At 57.4% G+C, this 16,698-nt stretch overlaps 1 protein-coding gene across 3 annotated transcripts in view; it reads right to left on the reverse strand.

The window, feature by feature from the left end:
• Positions 1-664: 664 nt before the first annotated feature.
• Positions 665-16,698, reverse strand: part of GNAI2 (G protein subunit alpha i2) — a 32,493-nt gene continuing 16,459 nt past the window's right edge. For all 3 annotated transcript variants that reach the window (XM_024244746.3, XM_024244745.3, XM_063722098.1), the window contains exons 2-9: positions 7,469-7,511; positions 7,071-7,212; positions 6,422-6,582; positions 3,269-3,397; positions 2,735-2,864; positions 2,497-2,650; positions 1,873-2,087; positions 665-1,218 (exon numbers count right to left, since the gene is read on the reverse strand). In XM_024244746.3, the coding sequence (XP_024100514.1) occupies positions 1,897-2,087; positions 2,497-2,650; positions 2,735-2,864; positions 3,269-3,397; positions 6,422-6,582; positions 7,071-7,212; positions 7,469-7,511 (950 nt within the window). In that variant the 3' untranslated portion in view covers positions 665-1,218; positions 1,873-1,896. The remainder of the gene's footprint in view (positions 1,219-1,872; positions 2,088-2,496; positions 2,651-2,734; positions 2,865-3,268; positions 3,398-6,421; positions 6,583-7,070; positions 7,213-7,468; positions 7,512-16,698) is intronic.

Here is a 16,698-nt window from a genome sequence, read left to right on the forward strand (position 1 = left end):
AGAGTGTTGGAAGGGCGGGGACACACGGGCCCCACATGTATGCTGCCTAGTCCAGGTGGGAGAAATGAAGCCCAGAACATCGGGCTCCAGGACGGCCCGGAAAGCTGAGTCAGGGCCCTGACCCAGGTTGAGGACTGAGGTTAGGACCACCATCACCTTGGCACACCTTAGCCCGGGCCTCTGCCACTGGGAGAGAATACCCATCAGTTCTCGGTATTTTTTTTCTTTCTACATTTTATTATTTCAAACCAGGTGAACAATTCCATAAAACATGTGAAAAAAGCAAGGAAGTGTTCAACGCTGAAGGCCCCGGGCCTGGGACAAGGGCATGAGGGGCGTGGCCCCCCAGCAGGCAGCGGCGGTTCCTAGGTTAGCGCTAGGGAGCTACATTTTAGGTTAATGGAGCCTGGGCCCAGGGCCGCTGGGGCATGGCCCTCAGTGACGTTGGCAGTTGTCCGGAACAGCCCTTGGAACCCAATTCTGTGGAGGGCAGGGCAGGGGTGCCGCTCGCACGGGGGCGGCCAGCAGAGGGACGGGTGTAAACACGCAGACACACTCAAGGCACGGAGTCACTTGGAAGGGGGGCTTGGGGGGAGGGGGGTTGCTGGTCAGGATCTGACAGTTTTTAAATAGTTTTTCTCTAAAAAGTTTTCTAGATTTGCAGTTTTCTTTTTTTTTTTTTTTTTTCCTTTACTTTCATTTTTTTAAAAAGCTACGAGAATGAGCAGGTGGACTGTGGTTTCCAGGAATGGTGGCGTCTCACGCTTCTTGTGCTTTTTCCTTTGGGGCCTCCGAGCGGCTGGGGGTGGGGGACTGGGCAGGAGGCTCCCTGTAAACATTTGGACTTGGGCTGGGCAGGGGCTGGTGTTGGGCAAAGCTGGGGGTCCAGGCTGGAGAAGCAGGGGCCCCTCCAGACGCAGCCTTGGGAGACTCAGCATGTGCCCCCCTCCCCTCATCACAGAACAAGACAATGGTTAAAAACCAGAACAGATGCCCAGAAGGGGGTACCATGGCCATTACCAGCACCTCAGACAAGGGCAGGCTTCAAACAGGGAGGCCTGTGGCAACCCCTCCCCTACGTCTGGAGCTGAGGGGACGGGGGGAGCTGAGAACAAAGAGAGGAAAGAGGAGAAAAGCGGCCGGGGGAATAGGCGGGGAACGTGGTCTTCTTGCCCCCATCTTCCTCAGGGGTTGGGGGGTACAAAGTCGGCGGTGGCCCTGGAGGTGGGGGGAAAGCAGAGCATGGATCGGGAAGCAGCCAGGGCGCGCCTCTCTCCCGCCTCCCTAGACAATAACCCTTCTCTATTTTTCCTACCCATTTGTTACCAGGGACACAGTTGCCGCCCAAGGAGCCAGTTTCTGTTGCTGGGTTACGTGGGGGAGGGGAGTCTGTGGCACTTGGAGAGTCATCCCCACCTCCACCAGGGCCAGTGGGGCCAGCCTAAGCCCAGGACGCTCAGACAAGTCAGAGGGCAAGAGCTGGAGGTGCACATGGAGCTGGTGGTAGTGGGCAGCAGGGCTGGGCTCCGCTGGCATCCAGCTTCCGGCAGGCTGGGCCAATGGCCTGGTGGGTGAGGAGGTGAGATTTCTCCAGGGAACATCAGGATGGCCTCTGGTTCTGTCCCAGGGCAAGGCCAAGCCCTTCTGTCTGCACCACTGGGCCAGGCCTGCTTGTATGACCTCCTCCATGCCCTGCACCTCACTCACTTGACCTCCTGATTCACACCCTGGGCCTTCTCCTCCCTTGTCCCCTGGTCACCTATTGCCTCTCCCCTCCAGGTTCACCCCCCTACCCACCCCCCGAACCCCCTGCTGGGGCTCCAGGCCCGCTTAGTTCTTCCCCAGCGCCCTGCCACAGCCCCTCTGGCTCACCATCCCGCCAGGCCCCGCTGCCCCTCAGAAGAGGCCGCAGTCCTTCAGGTTGTTCTTGATGATGACGTCGGTGACGGCGTCAAACACGAACTGCACGTTCTTGGTGTCGGTGGCACACGTGAAGTGCGTGTAGATCTCCTTGGTGTCTTTGCGCTTATTCAGGTCCTCAAACTTACTCTGGATGTAGCTGGCTGCCTCATCATACTTGTTGGCCCCTGGGGGAGAGAAAATGAAGACTTGTGCTGCATGTGTGGCAGGCAGGCCGCATCCTACGTGTGCAGCAAGGGTCTGTGCGTGTGGACAGCCAGGCATACAACCTGTGCATGCGTGTGCATAATATGACAATGTCTGTGGCTGCCCATACATGCCAGATGTGCAAAGGGGTACCCCACTGTGTGAAGGAGGATGCCCATGTACACATGTTCAGGGGTACATGCTTGAGTGTGTTAAGGGCTCCATGTGTGCACACACAACTATACAAGCCTAAATGAGGCACCAGCCCCTGCAAGTGTTCCAAGGTTACACTTCTGTCCAGTGGGGGGCGGCTGAGGGCCACCTGGTCACCATAGGCTACTCCGGCCAAGAAGCAACCCTCCGGAGGCCCTATCCCCACAGTCCCCACACCTGTGTACTCAGGGAAGCAGATGGTCAGGGGACTGTGTGTGATCTTCTCCTCGAACAGGTCCTTCTTGTTGAGGAAGAGGATGATGGACGTGTCTGTGAACCACTTGTTGTTGCAGATGCTGTCAAATAGCTTCATGCTCTCATGCATGCGGTTCTAGGGGTAGAATAGCGAGGTCAACGCGAGCCACCACTCCCCAAGCCCGCTGCCCCCACCCGCAGCATTCTCTCAGCCTCTCACCATCTCCTCGTCCTCAGCTAGCACCAAGTCATAGGCGCTCAAGGCTACACAGAAGATGATGGCTGTGACGCCCTCAAAGCAGTGGATCCACTTCTTCCGCTCAGACCGCTGACCACCCACATCAAACATCCTGCAGACATAGATCACCTTAGCTTCAGGAAGGGAGCCCTGGGGGGAGGCTTTCTGCCCCATTTCCCAGGTTGGCTGACTGAGGACAGAGGCCTCTCCAGAGTAGGGCAGCTACCTTCTGGAATCATCCACACTTGCCCACCTCACCCCTGGTTCTGGGCCAGGGGCTTGGACAGCAGGCAGGCTGCTGCCACATCAGGCAGGAGCAGCAGAGGCTGTGAGCAGCTGGCAGAGGTGGTGTGGATCCTGACTGCTGGTTCATTAGGTGGTGAGGATGTGCTTGCCCAGAACACATGAGCCTTGCAAAACCTCAGTGGGGCTGGGGGATCCTGGACCAGCTCCTGCCTCTGCTACCTCAGAGGCTGGCAGGTCCTGCCCCTCCCACCTGTCTACATGCTCGCTCACTTGAAGTGTAGGTCCTTGAAGGTGAAGTGTGTCTCCACGATCCCCGTGGTCTTTACGCGGGTCCGTAGCACATCTTGCTGTGTGGGGATGTAGTCACTCTGTGCAATGCGCTCCAGGTCGTTCAGGTAGCTGGGGGTGGGGGGGTGGGAGGGTCAATGGGGGCCAGCATGGGGCTTCCTTACCTGGACCCTGGGCCAGCTGCAAGAGGCCCCTTCCCTCCCATGCCATTTCTTAAGCACAGCCCTTGCTTTTTTTTTTTTTTTTGAGACAGAGTGTTACTCTGTTGCCAGGCTGGAGTGCAGTGGCGTGATCTTGGCTCACTGCAACCTCTGCCTGCCAGGTTCAAGCAATTCTCCTGCCTCAGCCTCCTGAGTAGCTGGGACTACAGGCGCCCGCCGCCCAGCTAATTTTTGTATTGTTAGTAGAGACGGAGTTTCACCATGTTGGCCAGATGGTCTCGATCTCTCGACCTCAGGTGATCCGCCCACCTCGGCCTCCCAAAGTGCTGGGATTACAGGCATGAGCCACTGCGCCCGGCCTAGGCACAGCCCTTGTTTCTTTAACCCCTGCCTGCATTACCTCATTGCTCAAATGAAGAAACCTGAACTCAGAGCCCCCGGCCTCCCACCTGTAGAATGGGAATGGGAGGAGGTGCAGCTCTGTGGACAGCTAGCCAGCCAAGCTCCAGCACCCAGGGTCTGAGCCAGACCTGCCTCGGACAGGATCCAGGATGTTGGGGCTATAGGCAAAGAGGGTGGGAGGAGGCAAATTAGTCCTTCAGTGAAGGATTCAGGATGCTAATGGGCGCAATTATGGCACTAGCCGCAGAGCAGCCTGGTGTGGTCCCTCGATGTGGTGCTGGACAGATTGGGGCTTGCCAGGCCCAGTGGGCTCTTTGCCCAGTGCCCAATGAAATCTGGGCTCCTCAGGGGGAGGGCACAGACACCTGCTTGGCGGGGGTCCCAGGGGCTCATTACCAGTTCCCTTAATTAGTATCAAGGCTACCCCTGCAGGGCCTGCCTCTGCTGCCTGCCTCAATATCCCTGCCATGCCCTGGAGGCTGGTCCCAGGCCTCCAGGCTGCTGCCCAGAGCCGACTTTTCATTCCTGGGGCAAGGCTGCTGGGGCCGGCCCTTGGCTCCTACCAGCAACCAGGCCAAACCAGGCCAGAGGGAAATGATCTCAGAGTAGCAGGGACAAAACAGAAAAACAGGAAGGGCCATGGGGAACCATGACGCATGTGCTGTGACCCGCATAGCACGCCCCGCCCCCTACTGCCAGAGTCCTCAATGTGGAAGCACCATGGTGCGTTCCACACCAGCCTCTCCCTTTTCCCCAACAGGTGGGTTCGCCCCAGGGACCCCCTGTAAGCTGTAGGCTTGGAGGGTTGCTGCAAAGAGGGGCTGGAGGAGCCCTGCTTCCTGTGGTGTTCCAATCCGCAACCCATCCCCAGGGGGAGCTATCAAGGCATAAACCTGACTGGGAGAACAGGGCCTGTGTTCACTCCCAAAACTGTGCTGGGCACACAGTGGGTGCCTAATGTCTGGAGAATGGAGAAAGAGGATGATGGAGAAGCAGGAAGTGGCCTGGAGGTGGCTCTATCCCTGCTCCCTTTGAGTATCATGGGCACCAAAGTCCCTGCTGCTCTGACCCCAAGCTCGCTGGTGGCTGGGCCAGAGATCTCAGGGAGGGGCAGTGGTGAGGCCTGGGGGCCCCACAGCATTTGGCTGTGACTCCACAGCTCCTGTAGGGGGCGCACATTCACAAGAGCATTCAGGCCGTGTAAGGGTGGGAGGAGGCTGTTCATGTGGCTGGGACAGGGCTCAGGAATCACAGCCAGCCAAGACCCTCCTCCTCCCACCCTTGCTGAAATCCACCCTATGGGTAGGCTCAGGACTGGATGAGCAATAGGAGCAAAAGCGTTTTCCAGTCAGAGGGGATTGGCTTAAGCAGAGATAGGGGAAGGCTAGAGTACAGGGAGAGCGGCCTATCTGGTGACACCATCCAAAGCCTGCGGATGTCCCCTGCAGCCATCCTCAATGGCTATTAGCCTGTCTGTCCTGTTCCCCATGGGGTCCTCAGCACCCTGCACCAGTCCAAGTACATGATAGATACCACAGGGAAGGAGTTCAGAGCTGTGGAAAGGGTGTAGGCTTGTCATGCGTCTGGGATTCCTGGGACCCCTTGTAATTCCTCAGCTGAGTCCTGGGCTCAGCCTAGGGCCAGCGAGGGTCAGAGCTGAGGTCCAGGGGCTCTGACCTACACACATACCTGTCACCTCCCAGATAACTTCCTCCCCTGTGGCCCCCTCCAGCCAGCCTCCACAGCCTATGTTCAAGCACAGCCAGCTCCCCATCACCCCGAGGATGCTGCACATGCTGTGCCCCTGCCTGGAATCGTCTCATCCACTCCTCCCCTGGCTGACTCTCCTTCAGAGCTCAGCAATCCTGTCTCTGGGCCAACCCCACCTCTACCTTTTCACTAACACCCTAAATTGTCACTGCATGGGGACTTTGCTCCACTCATCACTGTGTCCTTGAAGCCTTGCAGAGGGCCTGGCACATAACAGGTGGCAGCAAATGTTCTGAGTCTCGCTCTGTCACCCAGGCTAGAGCACAGTGGCGCAATCTCCGCTCACTGCAAGCTCCGCCTCCCAGGTTCACGCCATTCTCCTGCCTTAGCCTCCTGAGTAGCTGGGACTACAGGTGCCCGCCACCACGCCTGGCTAATTTTTTGTATTTTTAGTAGAGACGGGGTTTCACCGTGTTAGCCAGGATGGTCTCGATCTCCTGACCTCATGATCCACCTGCCTTCAGCCTCCCAAAGTGCTGGGATTACAGGCGTGAGCCACCACGCCCGGCCGCAAATGTTCTTTAGAAGACTGTATGTCAAGACAGATCAGACTCAACTGGCCTGGAAGAGATGTACTGTATAAGCCACCTGCCTGTCATTCCTCCTGGCCTTTCAGTAACGTGACACCCACCCACCCTCCAAACCAAAAAACACGAAGGCCTTGGTTAACAGTCATCAGTTTCATAAGCAAAGACCAGCAGTGTCCTTCTGGGGGTTCTCAGGCCCTCCGGTCCAGCCTTTAGTCCTCCCCCAGCCCCCGCCCTGCCCTGTCCTGCCCTGCCCAGCCCCTCAGAGCACTCACTAGGCAGCTGAGTCGTTGAGCTGGTATTCCCTTGAGCGGCCAAAGCAGGCCTGCACACCATGGTCAGCCCAGAGCCTCCGGATGACGCCGGACAGGTCATCAGGGAGCACGCCTTGCTCCTCGGCGGTGCAGGACAGTGCAAATAGCTGCCTGGCGTCGTCCTGGGCACAGTGGTGGGTGGTCAGGCAGTTGAAGGAAGGTACCCCCACTCTGCCAGAGGCAGGGAGACCTCTGGAATGGGGCCCAGGCTAGGGTATTCTTGGATTCCCTAGGATGAGACTTGCCCTAAAACCTTTTTTTGTTGTTGTTGTTTACTTTTTTCTGTGACAGAGTCTAGCTCTGTCACCAAGGCTAGAGTGCAATGGGGCGATCTTGGCTCACTGCATCCTCTGCCTCCCGGGTTCAAGCAATTCTCCTGCTTCAGCCTCCCAAGTAGCTGGGATTACAGGCACGTGCCACCATGCTCGGCTAATTTTTGTATTTTTAGTAGAGTCAGGGTTTCACCATGTTGGCCAGGCTGGTCCTGACCTCTCAGGTGATCCACCCGCCTCGGCGTCCCAAAATGCTTGGATTATAGGTGTGAGCCACCACACCCAGCCACCCCAAAACCTTTTGGGAGGTGGAAGAGGGTGGGGCGGAGGGCACATACCGCTCTGGAGGGGTCAGCAAAGTCGATCTGCAGGTTGCCCATGGCTTTGACAATGGCCATGATGGACTGGATGGTGTTGCTGTAGACAACCGCCCGGTACTGCCGGCATTCCTCCTCAGAGTAGCCATCCTCGTGGATGATCCTGATAGCCAGGGACCAGGAAGGTTAGTGTCCCCAGGGCACTGGGAGTTCCCACGGCTGCCTGGGGCTGCTGGGACCTGCTTCAGAGAAGGGAAAACTGCCCCTGACCCACTGGGACCTGAGGATAAGTGACTGCCTCTGAGAAGATTCTGGGCCTGGCTAAGACTGGCTGGGCCTGTAGTCAGAGGCAGTGCAGGCCCAGAAGATGAAGAGGGGAAGCTGGAGTTTGAGCACTGCCTCTGGGATACAGCACTTACTTCATCTGCTTGACGATGGTGCTCTTCCCTGACTCTCCAGCACCTGGAACAGAGGGCACAGGTGGTCAGGGGGCAGGCCCAGAGGGGTTCCACAGGCACAGAACAAATGCCCAGACACCTGTAGCCCAGGAGGCAGAACTAACCTTCCCACCAGCTGCACCGTGAGATGGAGGCAGCTGGGCCTGGTGGGCAGTTGAGCTACCAGGAATGCAGCTGGCAGGGCCACAGTGGTCAAGGTAACCTAGAGTGCCTGTGCCCCATGGCCGACTCTCCGCAGGCCTTTGCCTCCCACAAGCTCTGCTGCCCACCATGGCTCCCCACTGTCCTGGCTGAGTTCAGGGGTCTTGGCTAGAGACTTGGCCAGCCCTGAAGGAGCCACCTTGTTCTCACATACATAGGCTCGCCAACCTGTGCAGCTGGTGCATGCCAATATGGTACCCTGGGCAGAGCTGGCAGGAAGATGCCCTGCATACTCCATCCAACAGGGTAGCAGCCCTTCTTCTCCCCATACTCTGAGCCTTAGCAACCAGGGGCCTAAGCAGGAGCACAGCGTCACACTTCAGCTTTCTGGACATGGCCCAATGCCCCGCCCTCTGCTCACTGCGCCCAGGTCTACCCTGAGCAGATGGAGGCTAGAAGGCTAGAATCTAGGAGACCTACAGTATAACACACACGCGTACTGACTCATGAATCTGGGAGACCTGCGGCGTATCTCACACACCCACACCCACACACGCCCATACTGACTCAAGCTTTTCCCTGGCCCGGTACAGCCCTGGCCCATATTTCTCCTTAGCTGGTACTGAGATTTGCTGCATTCTCTCCTGTATTAGTCACAGCAGATACTGTTTCTATTCCCATTCTACAGATGAGGACATTGAGGCTCAGAAAAATAAATTATTGATCTAAGATCATGTAGCCAGGACTCAGAAGGGCAAGAGGGTGGAGGGAAGCCATGATGCCTGGTCCACCCTGCCATTCTCAAAATGTGGCTGAGACCCTGTGGGACAATGCCCTGGGGAGGTGTTTAAAAAAGCAGATTCCGCCGGGAGTGGTGGCTCACGCCTGTAATCCCAGCACTTTGGGAGGCTGAGGCAGGTGGATCACCTGAGGTCAGGAGTTCGAGACCAGCCTGGCTAACATGTTGAAACCCCATCTCTACTAAAAATAACAAAAACTAGCCGGGCGTGGTGGCAGGTGCCTGTAATCCCAGCGGCTCAGGAGGCTGAGGCAGAAGAATCACTTGAACCTGGGAAGTGGAAGTTGCAGTGAGCCGAGATCGTGCCATTGCGCTCCAGCCTGGGCAACAAGAGCGAAACTTGGTCTAAAAAAAAAGGCAGATTCCCAGGTCCCATCCCAGACAACAGAGCCAGATCTTGAGGAGTGCAGCCCAGGAGCCTGTATTACCCAGGGAGTCTGTGTAAAAAAGGACCAGGGGGGCCATCCAACTCCCTGGCTGGGGGCCAGAGGGAGTGGAGGCAGGGCCTCACCTTGACCTTGCTCCCTTGCTGCTGGCTGTCTTGAGCTCCAGGTCGAATGGCCCCCAGCTGGGCCCTGCTGTCCTTCCCAGACCCTGTGCTCCTGCCCCATCACTGCCAGTCACACCTGCAGCTGCCAGGCACTACCTCTAGCTATCTCCAGGGCCCTGCTCATGCTGTTCTCTTTGTTGCTGGGAATACGTGCCCCATGCCCCATTCACGGTGTCCCAATTCTGATCACTGTGGCACGTCTGTTCCTCTGTGCAGCTTAGCTGGGTAGGCAGTGGGGTCTGTGCAGAAGTCAAACTTGGGTACTCTGGCCAACCTCAACAGCATCCCTTGGGGCTGGTCAAAACAACCTCAGAGGATGAAGGTGCTAACACACAAACGAACACAAGCAGTAACAATAACATCGGCAATATCGACAGCAAAGCTATATGAAAACAGCGCCCACCATGTGCCAGATGCTGCTCTACATCAATGACACCCACCAACTGCCATCTCCACAGCAATCCTGGGAGGTAGGTTCCATTCTCATCCCAATCTAACCAATGAAGGAACTGAGGTCCAGGGAGGCTGAGGTCACAGGGTTAGAGTCCCCTCTGCAGGGAGCGCACTTGCCCACCGTGCAGTCCCTCCTAGAGCTGTCCTGAGTACCTGGTACTGCAGCGGAGCCACACAGTCCACCTGGCACTGGGTTCACTCCCTATCTCCCTAGGCAGACTCTAGGCCATGTCTGCAGTGCTCAACAAGCGGCAGCAGGTATTGGGACATGGTGGCAGGCCTTGTCAAGGCCCCTGCCCACCTTCAGCCCCCTACGCCAGAGACCACCCTGAGGGGAAGGGCCTGAGCCCTCCTCACAAATGCCATCAGGCGCCTGCAATCACTGAGCTTCTGACTGTCCCAGGCCTGCTTTGCAGGATGAGGGGAGGGGATTTGGGGAGATGGGGAGTGACAGCTAGTTGGGTATGAGGTTTCTTTTTGAGGGTGGTGATTATGTTCTGGAATTAGATAGCAGTGATAGTTGCACAATCTTGTGGACATACAAATGTGCAGGCCCTGGGAAGGCTGGGGCGCTGTGGCTGGGGCAGCAATCCCCTCTATTGCTTTAGCCCCTGGGCACTACAGGGGCCAGGCCCAGTATCTTCACTGGGGTGTGTACCGGGATATATACCAGCACTACTCCCTCCCCATAGGGCTGTGCATGGCAGAGGGGCAGCCAGGATCTCCATACCAACACTCCTCCACCTGCCGATGGGGACATGGGGAAAGGTCCCAGGAAAGCCTCACAGTGATGCTTGAACGCTAAGGCCCATCCCCCTTGGGCCCAAAGCACCCACTGGGGCAGGGAGGGCAGCAGTGGCCACCTGACTGTCTTCCCCACTGGCTCCTCCAGAGCAGGAGGAAGAACCAGGAGCCAGTCACAGCCAGGATCGGGGAACTGGAGGAGCAGAGGCCAAGGATGCGAAGTCATGGGTCCCCATGCAGTCCCGAGCCAGGCGAGCTGAGACTCAGCAGGGAAGCTACCCAGGGCATGGGGGACCTGAGGTCTAGGGTGAAAGCTTCCCCCTCTTGTGTGACTTCGGGACTCCTGCCCACTTGAGGCATCAGTTTCCCTATCTGGCCACTGAGAGTGACGAGGGGGTCTGGCCCTTTGCCCACTCTTAGTAGGTGATGTGGGCCGCTTCGTGACCCTGCCCAGGGACAAGGGTGCAAACTTGCTTTGCATCTGATTTTCCTAGCAGCCGCTAGACCTGGTAGACATGAGGTAGGCAGCACAGAGCCAGTCACGCTAGGAGCCAGGATATCTGCTCCCTGCCCCAGCCAGGGAGGGCCCACTTCCCTGTCCCCTTCAAGTTTCATTTTCCCCTCCTAAGGCCTCTTAAATGTTAAGAGAACATTCTCTACCCCAAGCAGGGGGTCACTGAAAAAAGAGGTCCACTTGACAGGTAAGCAAAGCAAGGTCATGGAGCCTCTATCCCTAGACTCAGGCTGGTCTCTTTGTCTTTCCAGCAGCTGTGACTCAGGCGGGAAGTAGTGAGTGGCAGGACAAGGGCGTGGTGCTGGCAGCCAGGCAGGAAGCAGGGGGAACAACGGGACAGAGGCAGGGGCACAGCCCAGGAGCAGCTCCAGCAGAGAAGGGGGCCAGGAGCAGAGGTGGGTGGAGCCCCAGTATGGCATCTGGATGGAATGGGTGGGGTGAAGAGCTCTCAGGCAGCCCACAGGCTAAGTGCCCTGGCAGCTGTGGGGCAGTAGCCTCACTCTCCACATCTCTGGCTGGGTCCCCTTTCCATCAGGACCTGATGGATGTCCCCTACCAGATAAGCTGGCATGAGGCTTATCTGCGAGTTTTGCGCGCACCCAGCTCCCCTCGCACCTGCCTCTCAGAGGGGTTGCTGAGTCCAGATTTTTTTTTTTTTTGAAACAGAGTCTCGCTCTGTCGCCCAGGCTGGAGTGCAATAGCATGATCTCGGCTCACTGCAACCTTTGCCTCCTGGTTCAACCTCTGCCTCCCGGTTCAAGCAATTCTCCTGCCTCAGCCTCCCCAGTAGCTGGAACTACAGGCACGTGCCACCACGCCTGGCTAATTTTTGTATTTTTAGTAGAGACAGGGTTTCACCATGTTGGCCAGGCTGGTCTCAAACTCCTGGCCTCAAGTGATCCATCTGCTTTGGCCTCCCAAAGTGCTGGGATTACAGGCATGAGCCACCACGTCCAGCCTGAGTCCAGATTTCTGCAAAGATGCTGGGTAGGGGAACTAAGGCAATAGAAGGTGGCATGAATCAGCCCCTCCTGCCCGCAGAGGGCCCCACCAAGTGCTCTATCCCCAGCTGGGTAAGACCAGAGAGGCCTGCAGAGGTTCCCTGGGGTGGCCTTGGCATTCCCACTGAGTCACACCTCTTCCCACCAAGGAAGAAACCTCTGCAGCCTTTGCCCTGTGGCGCAGCTGGGGCCCACAGCAGGTGGGCAGTAATCGCAGTGATGTGCTGGGTGGTGGCAGCTGCTCTGCATTAAAACACCTGCTTCCACTTTGGGAGTGCTGAGCCCCAGAGGGGGGAACTGATGAGAGAAGGGAGACAGTACCACTCCACCTGCACGAACAAGACCAGCAGGGCCCCAGCAGCAGGAGAGACATGCCCACAGCTCTTGTCACTTGATGCTTATTCCAGGCCCCAGCATTCAAGTCACAGCATCTGTTCATCTTGGACCCTCTAACTCCTTAACAGGCTTTGATGTGCTGGGAGGCTGGGACTTGCTGCTATCCTTTCTGGCTTCAGTTTCCCCTGGGCAGAGCTGTCAAGCCTCAAGCAGCCAGCCAGCCTACCTCCCATTTTCAGATCCTCTCCCAGAAGGAGGTCCAGACATGCCACAGCCCTGATGTCCACTCTGATCCTTCCTGAGATCCTCAAGAGCTTCAGCTCCTTTTCTGCCCTTTCTCTGGCACCTCATCTGTGAAATGGGACAACACTGTCTCCTTCTGAGAGATGGGTAAGGATTAAATGCAAAGCTCTTCTCACAGTGTGGGGCACATGGTGAGCATTCAGGTAAAAGTTATCACTATTTTTCTACCCTTTGAAAGAGTACAGATTTCCCCAAACCTCTCATTTCCTGCAACCTGCAGAGAAGACTGCTGTGGTCATCTCATTTGGAAGAGAGCTTCTGAAGGTTTTCAGATAAAGAGCAGGTGAAGAGCAATGGACAGTGGCTAACAGGCTGATTCAGAGCTGTGGTGGTTCCCTGCTGGGACTCAGCATAACCTGGGACAGGAGTCAGAGCTACTGGCTCCTCTGCTGGCTTTCCGCTGTGTCGTCACTTCCCTTTAGTATAGTCACTTCCCTTTAGTATAACCCGGCACTCCTACACAGCTGGGGCCTCCTTCCTGCCCAGGAGCTTCACTGCTGACATTGCTCACTGGCTCCACACGCCCAGAAAGCCAGGCAGACCTCCCTGGAGAGAACCCCCATACTGGTGGGCTCCGTGGGAACACGTGGGGCCAGGGAGAGCAGCCAGCTGACTGACGTGGCAGGCCCGAGGGCAGAGATTCTCAGAAGCAGCAGTGGCTGGGACCACAGGGTAGACTTGGGCAGCGGCCCAGCTCAAACCCACAACAGCAGGCCCGCCCACACTGCCACAACTCCCCAGCCTATCCCAGTGGGACATGGTGGGGCAGGTGGGGGTAGCCCTGAGCCCACCACAAAGGCAGCCCGGACACCACCTCCTACTCTTATCCCAGGAAGGTGCCACATCTCCAGCTCAGCCTGTGGTTCTCAGATCCCATGCACCCCCACATCCCCTGCAGTCCTAGGGACCCAGGCCCCGCCACCACCAGGGGGCGCCCGGCAGCCAGAGACGCTGTGGAAGGAAGTGGGGGCTGGGCAGCACTGGGCAGCGTTTTGTTTCAGAAAAGCAGCCTCAGCCAGGGACTACTGGGGAAGGTGTCCCACCCACCAGCCCGTCCCTGGGAAGCCCCCCAGCCTGCAGAGACTCGGCACACACAGAAACCATGGCAACGGGAGGGAGGGGCAGAGGCCCGGCCAGACAAAGGCCCTCTGAGCCCCGCCCCTGGCGTCTCTTCCTTCCTCCAGGTGCTGCTCCCCGGCCTCCCTCATTCCCTCCTCCCTCATTCCCTCCGAAGAGGCTCAGCACGGGTCCGGCACTGGGAGGCAGGGACTCGAGGTCTTGAAAGGGACCGGCAACACTCCCACCCGTGTGTGTGGCATGGCCCTATAACGGATGCCTGAACAGACCAACAGACTCCACACCTCCCTCCCGCCAGTCTCTGGCACTCGGCTGCCTCCAGCGGCTTCCAGGGGTTCACAGTGCCCAAAGGGGAGCACTACCAAGCAGGACCTGGCTTGCTACTGCCAAGTCAAAGATCTCTGTGTTAGGGAAACTGAGGCCTCAGGTCCTGCCCACATATGGGAAAGTCTGGGCCAAGGTGTGTCTCCCTCAGTGGGGCCCTTTCCACTGCACAGAGGGAAACTCAGGCACCGGGTGAGGAAGGCTGGCCTGATGTAAAGGAGGCCCCAGACCTGTTCAAAGTTGGCGCCTCAGGCCCCAGGTACCGCCCTGTGCAGGAGCCAGGAGGTGCTGGACAAGACCCGGATCACGCGGAGCTGGGCCATTTGGCACCGTCTCCCTGGAGGCCTCTTCATTTCAGGCATCCCTCCGCTGTTCCCAAGGCACCTGAATGACCTCTTTTCCCTTCTGATTCATGGCGGTGGACTCTGGGAAAGATAATGGGAGCCTAGGCCTCATCTATGAAATGTACCCCTTGAGGGAGGGTGCCAAACCCAAGGCCTGCCCTGAGTAGCCTCTTCAAAGTCACCCCAAACTGCCTCAGGGCCCAACCCAAGCCAGCAGCTGTCCTTGTGTCCACAGGCCAGGAGACCATGCTAAGAATCAGGGCACTGGCGGGGCGCGGTGGCTCACTCCTGTAATCCCAGCACTTTGGGAGGCCAAGGTGGGCGGATCACCTGAGGTCAGGAGTTCGAGACCAGCCTGACCAACATGGAGAAACCCTGTCTCTACTAAAAATACAAAATTAGCCGGGCGTGGTGGCACATGCCTGTAATCCCAGCTACTCTGGAGGTTGAGGCAGGAGAATCACTTAAACCTGGGAGGCGGAGGTTGTGGTGAGCCGAGATCGCATCACTGCACTTTAGCCTGGGCAACAAGAGCGAAACTCAGTCTCAAAAAAAAATCACAGCATCACAGGTTCTAGTACTGGATACAGAGAGGGAAGAGGACAGTCTGAGGTCTCACGGTGAGGAACTGGACCCTCTGGGACCCACAGTCTTGGGTGGCCATGAGGATGCAAGGGTCTCTGCTCTGTGCATGGCCTCATGGCCCAGAGAGGCTTGGACGCTTCTGCTCTGGCTCTCCTAAGCCTTCCTCAGCCCCATCAGCCCCTTACGGCCTGGCCTGGCAACACAGCAGAACCCCTAGGAACCCCTATAAGAGAGGGCAAGCCCCCACTAGGCCACAATACTGAGATTTGGAGGCCAAGGAGCAAGAGGAACCAGCCTCAACAACTATCATGCAGTCATCAGCCGACACCATGGCCACATTCCGCCGCTACACAGCACCACACGTGCACCCAGCACTGATCCTGTGCTCACAGTGGAGCCCTAAGGAACATGCTTTCCTTTCACTCCTCTGGACAATTCCCAGTCTCTGAGGCCCTCACCATGGACTTCAATAGCTTCTGAGCCTTCCCCAGGCTTGGTCTCAGTCTAAGACTGGGGCTTGTGGGAGAACAAGCATAATATTAGGGAAAGAATGAAGCCCTGTTGCCAGCTATAACTTGAGCATCACTGTGAGGGGATATGGGCTAGGAGAAAAAGTGGGAAGTCAAAAGGTGCAGCTGCGGCCGGGCGCGGTGGCTCACACCTGTAATCCCAGCACTCTGGGAGGCCAAGGCAGGCAAATCACTTGAGGTCAGTAATTCGAGACCAGCCTGACCAACACGGTGAAACCCCGTCTCTACTAAAAATACAAAAATTAGTCGGGCGTGGTGGCGCGTACCTGTAGTCCCAGCTACTCAGAAGGCTGAGGCAGGAGAATCGCTTGAACCCAGGAGGCGGAGGTTGCAATGAGCTGAGATCATGCCACTGCACTCCAGCCTGGGTGACAGAGTGAGACTCCATCTCAAAGAAAAAAAAGGGGGGGGTGTCGCCCATGACCACATGGCTGTAGAAAGCTTCATACACAGAGTCTTGGGTCCCACCTTCCAGGTCAGACAGCTCCCTTTCCATCTCCTAAAAGAAGAATTGAGGCCCGCAAGCCAGGGCCCATAGGCACATGCAGAACACACACACACCCCCACACCGTCTGCCTGCTGTCCTGCCTGATCGGTTACTTCCAGCCAGCACAGACTCCCAAGGGGCCATGGCAGTTGGAGGCAGGCGCTTGGTCACTACATGGGTCATGTCCTGGCATCTGTTTCTTGTTTAAGTGCATAAAGTCCCTGAGCTTCAGTTTGCCCATCAGTGAAATGGGTGTAATATCAGTCCCAGCCTAACAGGATTAAATATGACAAGATAATGAAGAATTCAGCTCCACACAACAGTCAAGGCTCAATCAGAGATAGCTGTGGTTATCACCTGAGGGGAAACAAGCCCAGTGAATGCAGCCCTAGACCCAGTGAGTGGGTGCTCGCAGGGGAGAATCCTTAGGCTGAGGCCAGGGCTCCTTTGTCCGCCCCCCAGCAGGGGAAACCCAGAGTGAGCTCATCTCGGGGCTGTTGCTGCATTTCCAGGCATTCATCTCAGCCTGTGGCTGGCCTTCCGGCTTTGGAGAGCAATGGCCGCTCGGGAATCTAAGAGCAGCCCTCTGCCTTCCTGCTAGCCGTCCCGCCAGCGTCCTTCTCCCAGCCACAACTTCCTGTGGCCAAAGAAGGGGCCTGGAATCCTTCTCGAAGGCACCATCTTCTCTGGGAGCCTGGGCCCGAGGGTTGCTGGGGTGGGACAAGGGACAGAGCTACCTGGACTGGCTCCAACTCAGTGACCGCCACTAGAATGGCCCCCAGGAGTGCACAGATAAGCCTGGGCAGGTGTTCACCTCCTAGACCCTTCCAGTTGGCAAAGCCCTGGGGGGCCCTTGGGCTCTCACCCCCACCCTAGCACCAGGCAGCCCCTCCGGCCTCTTCCTCTTTTGGGCTCCTCCTCCCCCAGCTGCTTCCTCCTTTTCCTCCGGTGTGGACACCACTTCCCCGAGAGGCCCAGCCCTGCCCTGCCATGTCGTGCAGAC

The sequence above is a fragment of the Pongo abelii genome, chromosome 2 (assembly GCF_028885655.2).
Source record: "Pongo abelii isolate AG06213 chromosome 2, NHGRI_mPonAbe1-v2.0_pri, whole genome shotgun sequence".
NCBI lineage: Eukaryota > Metazoa > Chordata > Mammalia > Primates > Hominidae > Pongo > Pongo abelii.